The 12,080-nt window shown below is 38.8% G+C and overlaps 1 protein-coding gene across 3 annotated transcripts in view; it reads right to left on the reverse strand.

Moving 5' to 3' along the window:
- Usp32 (ubiquitin specific peptidase 32) overlaps nucleotides 1-12,080 on the reverse strand; it is a 209,852-nt gene that overhangs the window by 43,879 nt on the left and 153,893 nt on the right. For 2 of the 3 annotated variants that reach the window (XM_023703130.1, XM_004643016.2), the window contains exons 13-15: nucleotides 7,119-7,311; nucleotides 4,363-4,538; nucleotides 3,196-3,336 (exon numbers count right to left, since the gene is read on the reverse strand). In XM_023703130.1, coding sequence (XP_023558898.1) covers nucleotides 3,196-3,336; nucleotides 4,363-4,538; nucleotides 7,119-7,311 — 510 coding nt within the window. The remainder of the gene's footprint in view (nucleotides 1-3,195; nucleotides 3,337-4,362; nucleotides 4,539-7,118; nucleotides 7,312-12,080) is intronic. The other variant, XM_023703132.1, reaches the window with a different exon arrangement.

Here is a 12,080-nt window from a genome sequence, read left to right on the forward strand (position 1 = left end):
TTTTTTTTTTTTTTGCGGTACCAGGGATTGAACTCAGGACCTTGCACTTGCCAGGCAAGTGTTTATTCTACTGAGCTAACTCCCTGGTCCTGGGAGCTTTTAACTTGTATCTAAATAGTAAAAAAAAAAAAAAAAAAAGCAATAAAAAGAGCTATCTCTGACACAATTTTTTAAAACTACCAGAAGAAATTAAATTTGTCTTTCTTTGGTTCTAACTGCGGCAAAGCCAACCACAATTGCTTATGATCTCACTTTATGCTTTTTGAAGAGTAATCATTCATCTACTACAGTTTCAAGAACTAGATAAAGACCAACTCAGGCAGTGCATTCAGGACCTGTCCTTTCTCCCAGGAGCTGCCTCTTTCTGTCTCAATAAATTTTCTTGCAAAGCAAAATAAAATTAAATTTAAAAAATAAAAATAAATAAATTTTCTGGGGCTGGAGAGATGGCTCAGTGGTCTAAAGCACCTACTTGGAACAAGCTTGGCAAAGCACAGGGACCACGGTTCGATCCCCCAGCACCACATGCCAGCCAGCCCCACCCCCTGGTAGGCTGAGCTGGCCACACACACACACACACACACACACACACACACACACTAAATAAATGTTAAAAAAAAATAAAAAAATAAAGATTAAAAAAAAATAAATTTTCTTACCCTTATTTAAAAAAAAAAAAAAGGCAATTCTGGTAGCCATGAATTCAAGGCCAGCTTGAGCTATGTAATGAGTTTGAAGCCAGCCTGAACTGCACACTGAAACCCTGTCTCAACAAAATGAAACACAATTAAGCCCTCTAGAAGAACCTTAATTAATAATTAAAGAGATCACTGCATGTCTGGAAAGAAAATATTCAACAGAAAATTGCTTTAAACATTTTTCAAAAATCATTTTTTTTTTTTTTTTTATATGGGGTCTCACTACAAGCTCAGACTTGTAGTGATGCTCCTATCTTAGCCTCCTCAGCATTGGGATTACAAGCATGTGCCACCATGCTTGGTTTCGGTAGCTGGCTCTGCACAAGACCAGCACAGTATGCGGTACTGCAGATCGAATCTGAGTCCTTGCACTTGCCAGGCAGGTTCTTAAACTGCCAAATTATCTCACTGGCCCTGCTTTAAACAATTTGAAGCTACAGGAAAACACAATTTCCATCAGATGCAATTTAAGTACAGATGCATATGTGCATATATGTAATGTATACAGAGGAACAATATACTGTTATTAAAGATGATACAGATCTGACTGATTAACCTAGGAAGGCATCTACAGTTATATATGTGAGATTAAAAATAGAAGATCATAACACATGAGGTATAATCTGATTCTATTTCATAGTTATCTGTATAATGCACTTGTGTATATAGATGGGCACAAAGTGTCTGGAAAATGCACACCAAAATGTGAGCAGCAATCTTTGGGTAACAAGATAGGAGTTTTTATTTCTTTCCCCCTGTATTTTTAAAATGTTATCAATGATATGTATTACAATTATAGGTAAAATAAAGCTACTTCAAATATGTTACCATTAGCTGGGCATGATGGTTCATGCCTATAATCAAGCACTTGAGAGGCTTACACTGGGGATTGAATCCAAGTCCTTGCGCGTGCCAGGCAGGTGCTTAGATCACCAAGTTATCTTACCAGCCCCTGCTTTAAACAATATAAAGCTAGAGGAAAATTACTGAGTTCAAGGCCAGCCTGGGCTACAGTGAGTTCCAGGCCACTGAACTGCCTAGCAAGATCCTGTCTCAAAATAAATCAAACACACACAGAGACACAATTTATGGAAGTGTAAAGGTGAAGTAATTCATTTAAAAACTTTGCTAGCAAATATTAGTGCTTTTTAATATTTTAAATGTTTTTAAAGTAATTTCTTCTGGAATTAGATGAATTCATCATATCCAGAGATGAAGAAAAACTACAGCCAGCAAATTTTTAATTCAGCAAAATTATGACTTAAATTATCTGACATCAATGTAAAAAACAAACTTTTTTCTTTCTTTCTTTCTTTCTTTCTTTCTTTCTTTCTTTCTTTCTTTCTTTCTTTCTTTTTGCACTACCAGGGATCAAACTCAGGACCTTGTGCTGATCTATATATTCCAGCCCTATGAGGATTTTTTAAAAAAAAAATTTTGGTACAGGGTCTACAGGGTCTCACTATGTAGATCACACTTGTAGTGATTCTCCTGTTTTCAGCCTTCCAAATGCTGGGATTACAGGTGCGTGCCACCATACCCAGTCATCTCAGGGTGCCCCAGGGGTGAGGCCAGCACCACACACTGGGGATCAAACCCCAGCCACTGTATTCTGCTTATGCAGGTGCTTTAGTCTGCTGAGCTATCTGTCCAGCCCCCTATGAGCTCTTTTTTAAGGCTCTGTAAATACTCATGGAATAATCATAACATTGTTGATCATCTACTATAACTCAGATCGTGTGCTAAACATATGACTTATTTAATTCTCAAAACACTGTGAGAGAGCTTGGGATATAGCTTGCTGGTAGAGTACTTGCCTAGCTAGCATGCACAAGGTCCAGGGTTTAATCCCCAGTACTACATACACACAGCCCCTCAACCCCAAAGTAAAACCAAAACATTAAAAAACAAAAAACAAACAAACAAAAAAACCACTGTAAGAGTCTCTTGTTTTTTATGACTCCAGGGCCTTCATATGGAGCTATATCCTGTCCACTTTTTAGTTTTTGAGACAAGCTCTTGCTAATTGTTTAAACTTGCTATTTGCTTGCCTAAGACTCCCAAAGAGCTGGGATTATAAGCATGCTCCACCAAGACTGCCTTTAACAGTGATTTTTTTTTTGCAGGGGTGGGTGGGCTTGGGGGTGGGAATGGGGCTTGCCAGAACTCAAACTCAGGACCTTATGCTTGCCAGGCAGGCACTGCATAACTCAGCTAAATCCCTAAACCCCAATTCTTTATTTTTTGAGACAGGTTCTCCCCATGTAGTTCAGGCTCTCCTCTAATATAGCATTTCATATAAATATTAAATGAATGAATGATGAATGAATAAATGTGAAGGAACCAAAAATTGTCTAACTAATATGAACAGGTTCTGTGTGTTCCCTAACTGTAGAGTAGGAAGTACTTAGGGATAATAAATTTCACATATAAAAGTAATAAAAGCCCCCCCCCCCCATGTTTAGTCTTTATATAATGCACTACTAACTATACTTACTGGTCGGGGCAGGGCCAGGTTTGCTCCATACCAATGATAAAGTGCTCTCCATACAGGTTCTGGGACCATTTCATAATCTCTTCCATGGATTAGCTGTGGAGTACGTTTTAATCGTCCCCCTTCCAGTGTCAATGATGTAGCCTAGAAAGAATAGAATGTTAAGAGTTGACTTTTAATATTGTAAAGTCTCTTGTGCATCAACAAATCTGAGACCTAAGACAACAAATACATATGTCAATGCCATATGACACCTAAGAGGGTGTCTCCCCTAAATAATCTATTTAGGAATGAGAACTCAAGGTTCAAGTTCAGTCTGAACTATATAGAAAGACACTGCCTGGAAAGGGGAGAAAAAAAGAAAAAGGAAAAAGAAAAAAAAAAGATACTTGAATTAAATCAGGGCTAGGGATGTAACTTAGCAGTTTCATACCTGCCTAACAAGTACAAGGCCCTTGGTTTGATTCCTGGTAACAAAAAAAGAAAGTAAGACCAAAATAAGATCAAGGCAAATCATTTTGAAAGGTCATTGCATGTTCCCAAGCATTTGGGAACAGTAAGACACATTTTCACGGTAAATGATAAATGATACCACCTTGGAAAAGCATTTTTCATATTGTATGAAACAACATTTCCACGGGAGGTATTCTAAGGACTTAACAACAATGTAAATTGGGCGTAATGGCACATGCCTATAATGCTGCACTTGGGAGGCTGGGGTGAGAGGATCACTGAGAGTTCTGGCCAGACTAGACCTACATGGTGAGTAAAAATACATCCTCAGGATCATTATACAACTTCAATGCATTGTTTTGTTTTGTGGGGCTACTAGAGACTGAACCTAGGGCCTTTGTGTGCACTGAGTTACATCCTCAATCTTTTGTTTGAGAGATGGTTGTTTAGTTGTCCAGTCTGCGCTCAAACTTATAGTCATCCTGCTCCAGCCTGCCAGAGTGCTTAGGTTACAGGTGTATACCACTACAGTGAGTGTCAATACAAGAACTAAATCATAAAATATTCTCACAGAAATATACTACATAAAGAAATTTCCATCTACCACAGGTTAATTTAAACTAACCACAATGTTCTGCTTTGTGTTAAAATCCACACAGTGAAATTATTGGCAAGCTAAAAGAGAACAATTTTATAATTAGATGTCAAACTACCTACCTTTACTGGTTCTTGAGTTACTAGTGGCTGGTTATCAATAGCTCCTGGCTTCTGAGGATTAAGGTGCAACAGAATATTCCCATTGACTCCTAGCAAACATTGGTTGTTATTGTCAGAAGTGTTATGTTGTCGAGCAAAGCACATATCTGCCCCTGGTGTGGCAGAATACAAAAACCCTATATAGAAACAAAGCATATATTCTTTTAGTTTTAGCTATCATACGTTAAACAGGTTTAAAGATATGAACTCAAATGTTCATGTATTAGGTTAATACTATTATTCTATTGGCATGCTACTACAGTCTTAGATTCTGATAAATAAGTGAAGACAGAAACTACAGCTATAGAGCTGGGGAGATAGCTCAGTAGAATAAGTGCTTCCCTGGCAAGCCAAAGGGCCTGAGTTCAATCCCTGGTTCTGGAAAAAAAAAGAAAGAAAGAACAACTGAACGAATGAACGAACAGCTATAGTCATTTCTGGACAATAGACAATATAATATTAAGTAAATGAAAACATGTACTGACTGATTGCCTTTTTTTAAAGATAGGGTTTCACTATGTAGTTCAGGCTGGCACTGAACTCACTTTGTAGTCCAGGGTGGCTTTGAACTTCCAGCATTCTTATTTCAGTCTCCTGAGTGCTAGGATTATAGGTATGCACCACCATGCCAAGCTGAAACTTTTATTTAATACAGGGTCTCAGAAAACTTTTAAAATTGGTACCAAATGACTATTTGGTCACCTTCTTAGATGATCTAATAATTCATGATAACAAATTTAGGTTCTCTGACAGGAAGAAATAAGGAACAGCTAAGTAGCTGAGCTTTTACAGTCTCCTCTAATTCTTTTACCTGCAAACATATTTCAAATACTCTAGATAGACAATGACAATAGGTAGTGTAAAAAAGAAAACAACAAGAACTTCAACAGTGCTGTGTTCTAATATATTTCAAAAAGGCATGATTTTTAAAATAGGAAAATACATGTAGGAAAATGATTAATGATGGCTTAAGAGTTGTGAACTTTGTAGTATTTTAAGACATTTCAACTCTTAACCTTAGGTAAATAATCTAATCATGAATCACTTTGTAACTTTCTAACCTGTGTACTGCTCAGCTACCTTGGCTTACTAATCTTGGCTGGGGCTGGGGTGTTACTCAATGGTAAAGTGTGCTTCTATCACTATTAGGCCCTGTGTTCAATCCTCAACACAAAAAGAAAGAAGGAGAAGGAGAGAAGAAAAAGAAAAGAGGGAGAGGGAAAGGAGAGGCAGGGAGAAAGGGAGGGGAGATAGACACAGACAGACAGTTTGGTGTTAAAGCTGTCAGAATACTCGGAGAAGGCTAAATGTTTCCTATAATATCAGGAAACAAGCAGTGGACTCTACAAAGAGCTTTGCAGGGAAAATGCTAGCTGTGCAAATTTTCTTACTCAAGTAAAAGAAAAGTGTGTGTGTCACAGAGGAAACAACCAGGTAGTGCTAAGAGCCCTGTTACTTTATCAACAGAATAAAGTTACTTCACTTCAGTTGGGTCATGGGAATATCAAACTATCTCCCTTGAGAAAACAGAATGGCTAAGTTGTATGTAAATACAAAGGTCTGAAACAAATACGGAAAGCATTATGCATTCATAGTATTTTAACAAAATAATTCTTAAATTTTTGCCTGAAACGTCCACAAAGCCTAATTTGAGGAGTCATATAATCCATAGAAGATATAAAGAAAGTTCTGGAGATTGAAATCTGAGTTTTTCAAAAATTGTCTTGGCAGATCTATTTTTTTTTTTTTTAATTTATTTATTTATTGTGTGTGTGTGTGTGTGTGGCCAGCTCAGCCCACCAGGGGGCGGGGCTGGCTGGCATGTGGTGCTGGGGGATTGAACTGCAGTCCCTGTGTTCTGCTAAGCTTGTTCTAAGTAGGTGCTTTAGACCACTGAGCCATCTCACCAGCCCTGGAATAAGGGTTTTTTTTTTTTTTTTTCCTTCCTCGAATGCCTTCAGGGCACTTTTGGCCAGCTGGAGAGTTGTGAGGTTCGAACTCCAGGAACCTGAGGCTGACAGCTTTGTGGAAGCAGCCACTTAAAGGACTGAGCTAGGGCCAGGCCCCTTCTATTTTTGTTTTGACAAAATAGATGTGTAGCAATATGGAGAGAGGTGGCATGACTAATGAAAACTTAAAATATTTTCACAATGAGAAATAGATAAAATATAATCTAGAAAAGTTATTTGGGGGCTGGAGAGATGGCTCAGTGGTCTAAAGCACCTACTTGGAACAAGCTTGGCAAAGCACAGGGACCGCAGTTCAATCCCCCAGCACCACATGCCAGCCAGCTGCGCCCCCTGGTGGGCTGAGCTGGCCCCACACACCCACACACACCCACCCACCCACACACACACACTAAATAAATGTTAAAAAAAAAAAGTTATTTGGAAAGCTATTAATACATTCAAGAATCTTATAACTGACCATTTCTTTTTTCTTTTCTTTCTTTCTCCCTTTCTTTCTTTCTTTTTTTTTTTTTTTTGCAGTACCAGGGATTGAATTCAGGAACCTGCACTTGCCAGGCAAGTGTTTATTCTACTGAGCTATATCACCCCAGCCCTTTTTTTTCCCTCTTTTTTTAAATTGACCATTTCATTCCAACTTATTTCTGTGCATTGAAGCCATGTGTGAAATACTCCACACATCACATCTCCACCAGAGTAGACTCAGTTAAGAACTCAGACTAAACCTCACAGGAATCAAGTCATATTTACCGCTGCTAGCAGTTTCTGAAGCTTCAGAGGCAGTAGAAATGTTGTCTGAAAACTTCTCTTCTGTGACAGTCACATAACTGAAGTTGCCTCCATTCCTATCTTCACTCTGCTCCATAGTATGTACTGCTGTTCCAAATGAAAATTTTCCTCCATTCAGAACAGATGATGGCTCAATTACAACAGGGTTGGCATCCTAAAATTACAAAGACAGTAAGAATAAACATTTAATAATTTTTTCTTCTATCTTTTTGAGACAGGCTTTCACTATGCAGTTCAGGCTGGCCTCAAACCCAGTGATCCTCTTGCCTCAGCCTTCCAAGTGCTGGGATTACAGGTGTGTGCTGCCACACTTGGCAAATTTAATAATCTGATTACCAGGTAGCCTTCAAAAAATGAAGTTGGGTGTGGCAGCACATGCCTCTAATCCTAGAACTCTGAGGTTGAAGCAGGAGGATCAAACATGCAAGCCCAGAATGGTCAATTCAGTAGCTTAGTGAGACCCAGTCCTGTCTCAAAACAAAAAATAGAAAAGGGCTGGGAACAGAGCTCAGTGTAAGATACCCTGGGCTCAAATTCCCTCAAAACAAAACAACAAGCCCAACTTTAACAATTATCTATTATTTTTTACTCTCTAATCCTCCTTAAGATGATCACATTTAAAAACATTTGAATATGTAAATTTGAATCCCTTTAAAAGACAATAATGAGAACACACACACAGAAGTAAGGGAGTTTGGGAAAGAAGATGAAGGGCTCTGTGCTACCTCAGACTTTTCTGTTGGATTCTTTTTTGATATTAAAGGATTCAATAATATTCCTTTCTTTTTTACTAAGCTTACTGTATGAAAGTATGATAAGTCACCCAGATTGGGCTTGGACCTGCAATCCTATAGCCTCAGCCTCCCAGAATGCTGGGATAACAGATGTGTCACAAAGACTATGTTACTCTTAATTAAAGGCACTGGGATTTAGCAGAATTGACTGCTAAAAGATCCACAGAAAGCATTTCCCCGGTTTACAGGTCAAAGAGGAGAAAATAGCTAATAAAATGTTGACCAATGTCTCCCTGCATTGTTTAAAATTCATGCAGCTTCAACAGCTTTATAAACAAAAGCATCAATTATGCTGTTGATATGCTGTGACTTCGAGCTTGTATTTTAAATATGATGTTTAGTTAGATTTCAGTTACTTTATAGATGCCTTTAAGACTCACATTCATTAACCTTTTTTGTTTGGGGGGTCCTGTACCCCCAGTATTGGGGATTGGCTCAAGGCCTTTGCACTTTGCAGCTCAACCCTTTTTGGTTTTGAGACAGCTTCTTGCTAAGTCTCTAAATTGCACGGGATGGCTAGGCTTGAATTTGCAATCATCCTGCTTCAGCCTCCCAGAGTGCTGAGATTAAAAATGTATGCTACCATGCCCAGCTCACTAATAATTTTTTTTCCTCTTTTTTGATTGCAGTGCTTGAGATTGAATATAGAGCCTCACACATACTACTCAGTTTTATCTAGTATAATTCATGTCAGAGTTTTTATTGAATAAGATACCCTGGGATTCCGATTTGCTGCTTAAACTGTTCAGTCCGCATATTTATCCTGTCACAAATGCTCTTTCTCTTTGGAACATTTCCTGATGCTTATTCTCATAGCACCCCAACCCCATTCTCAAGTCTTATCAGCTTTCTTTACTATTAAATATCAAAGAGTCTGTCTTTTTTGTCTTTTGCTCTGCAGTACTGGGGACTGAACTCAGGCCCTTCTACTGAGCTATCTCCCTGGCTCTTTTGTTTTGTTTTGTTTTTTAGAGTTTGTTTTCTTTTTCCTGAGTTTTGGGTTTGTATTTTGAGAAAGATGAATTTCTACGAAGTGACAGAAAGGCAAAGGAAAGGCAGGAGACTATAAAATCTGAAAGGCAAAGACCAACAGTTAATGATTATGTGGGAAGAAACCAAGATGTCTATGTTTTTAAATTTATAGGAAGTCATTCCTGTAATATTTCTTATTCTTAACAGCTCAGTCCACACACTGGATCTATACATATTACTGGTGAAGAAGAGAATGACAAAAATACTATTGGGCATTAATATTTATTTATTTATTTAGTGGTTCCAGGGATCAAACTCAGGACCTTGTGCTTGCCAAGTAGTTACTTATGCCACTGAGCTACTCCCTGGTCCTGTAATTAATTTTATAATTAAGGATGGATTTTATAATAATTCAGCAGTAAATTATAACAGTTTTTGAGACCGCAGTCTCACTCCAGGGACTGCAGACTATCTGCTTTCAACAGAAGTGTGAGCAACACCCTCTGAACTGGAGAAAATGGGCTTTTCTTCACTTCTTTCCCCATGCTCCAAACTTGAGTCGTCTACCTCTCACGCTCTTTTGGTTTTTCTTTTTTTTTTTATTTTTTATTTGTGTGTGTGTGTGTGTGTGTGTGTGTGTGTGTGTGTGGCCAGCTCAGCCCACCAGGGGGCAGGGCTGGCTGGCATGTGGTGCTGGGGATTGAACCGCGGTCCCTGTGATTTGCTAAGTTTGTTCTAAGTAGGTGCTTTAGACCACTGAGCCATCTCACCAGCCCCACTTTTGGTTTCTTTTCTATTACAGGAATCTCTTGCCCTGAGTGTCTGCTACTGCTTCAGACTGTCACTACTATTCAGATTCCTTCCCCTACACCTTTTTACTGTTTTCTTATTTCTTCTATACTTCTTGGCTTTCATTTCTTTCCTCATTCATTCATTCATTCACTCATTCATTCATTCGGTACACTGTCTTGCTATGCAGCTCAGACTCATAGATCTTCCTGTCTCAGCCTCCCCAGAGCTGGGATTATAGGATGTGCTACCATGACAGGTTTTGGTGCCACACACCCAGTTTCAGTGCGCCCGAGCAACTGGGCTGGCATGGTACGCGGTACAGGGAATTGGACCTAGGTCCTTGGGCTTGCCAGACAGACACTTAAGGCCACTGAGCTATCTCCCCAGCTCTTCTTCACTTTCTGTGAAGTAACTACTCAACTAATCTTATCATTATTTTCTATGTGTTGAGCAAGCCAGTCAGGGTTATATGAAGTCACTGGCTCTTTCTGAGTATGTTTTGTGTTTCAAGATGATGTGAGAAATTTTAATTTTTCCCTAAAATCAAAGGACCTGGCATAAAAACTATCTGAAACTAAACTCAACACCTATATTCACGGTAAGGTAGGTTTCTAGATGCTTTTACCCATCATGAGAAATTTCTTAGTCACCAATTCCTAAATGCACTACGGGCTATTTCAAAAAACAAGAATTCTACTTAGTAAATTTCATGACCCTACTGAGTTGTATGAATACATGTTTATGTGTTCCAAAAATCTGAGCTAGGAACATGTCTTTTTTCTCTATTGATAACATGCCTTCATATACATGTTAGAAATACTAATGATCTTAAGTAACCAACAGTTATGTCAATTTTATATTTCAGTAATCTGAAACACTGCATTTAAATGGAAGGCAGTATGGAAAAATGGAAAAGTACTATGGAAAATATTACTACTTGTACTGTATCCCAGAGTTCTCAATGGGGTAATAAAGTAACTAAAGTAATATAGTAGCTAAGAGGCTTTATTTGCAAACTTAAGTGAGGTGCTTTAAAGTACTTGTTAGCCAAGTGTGGCTAATCCCAGGACTCAGGAGGCAGAGGCAGGAGGATCGCCATGAGCTTGAGGTCAGCCAGGGTAATACAGTGAGTTCAAAGCCAGCCTGAACTACACTGAAAGACCTTGTCCTTAAAAAAGAAAAGTACTTTTAGTTCTAAAGGTAGTCATGATCCCTGAACAGAAAAATCTGTACATGAATAGTAATAGATGCTGTATTTTAACAGGAAGGGGGAACATAGCCACTGTAATGATGATAAAAAATATTTTACCATTTTTCTTTATTTTAGTTTTTATAGGAGATTCTACATAGAATATACACAGGATGGCTCAATAAAGAGGAAAAAGATTAGTAAAATACTATGAAAGAAAATCAAATATTGAAGCTGAAGGAAATAACAGAGAAACTGTATAGGGTCATCCATGCTCACAACAACTGTATGCTGGGTTTCTCATAATAGCTAATGTTTACTGTATTTGGTATTTATTTACTATGTAGGGCCAGCCAAATAGCTCAGCAGATTAAAGTGCCTGCAAACAGGCACAGGGGCTGGTTTCGATCCCTGGGCCTGTGCCAGCCCCACCCTGCCCCGGAGTGCATTCAGACAGCAATTGAGACTGGGCATGGTGGCACGTACCTGTAATCCTAGCACTGGGGAGATTGTAAACAGGAGAATCACTATGAGTCTGATCTAGTAGTGAGACCCTGAACACCCTATAGACCCTTCCCTAAAGTATGGGAAATAAATAAATAAATAAATAAATAAAATTTACTATGTGGCAGACATTGTTTTAAAACATTTAGTATGAATCAGCTCATTTAATTCTTGTAACATGCTCTTCTGAAAAAGGTCAGCATTACAGAGTGTACATTTACCTCTTGGGTTTTTTAAATTTACTTGCTATTTATTTACTTACTTAGTATAGTCTACAGGGTCTCACTACACAGATAGGACTTACAGTGATCCTCCTGTTTTCAGCCTCCCAAGCACTGGGATTATAGGTGAGAGCCACCACGCCTGGTCTTAGTGGTTGGTTGGTGAGCTTGGGGCGGGGTTTCAATCACTATCTCAGCACACCCTGGGGTTGGGGCCAGCAAGCACAAAGGGTATGTGTGGAACCTCATGTTTTTTTCTACTTTTTGTCTTTTTTTTTTTTTTTTTTTAAACGTATTTCGTCCTGGGTGTACAGGGTCTCACTGCACAGATCGGACTTGTAGTGATCTTTCTGTTTCCAGCCTCCCAAGTGCTAGGATTACAGGCACGCACCACCACACCCAGTCTCAATCTCCATCTCAGCACACCCTGGGGGTGGGGCCAGCAAGGCTT

Source organism: Octodon degus, unplaced genomic scaffold, assembly GCF_000260255.1.
Source record: "Octodon degus isolate 3935 unplaced genomic scaffold, OctDeg1.0 scaffold00164, whole genome shotgun sequence".
Lineage (NCBI taxonomy): Eukaryota > Metazoa > Chordata > Mammalia > Rodentia > Octodontidae > Octodon > Octodon degus.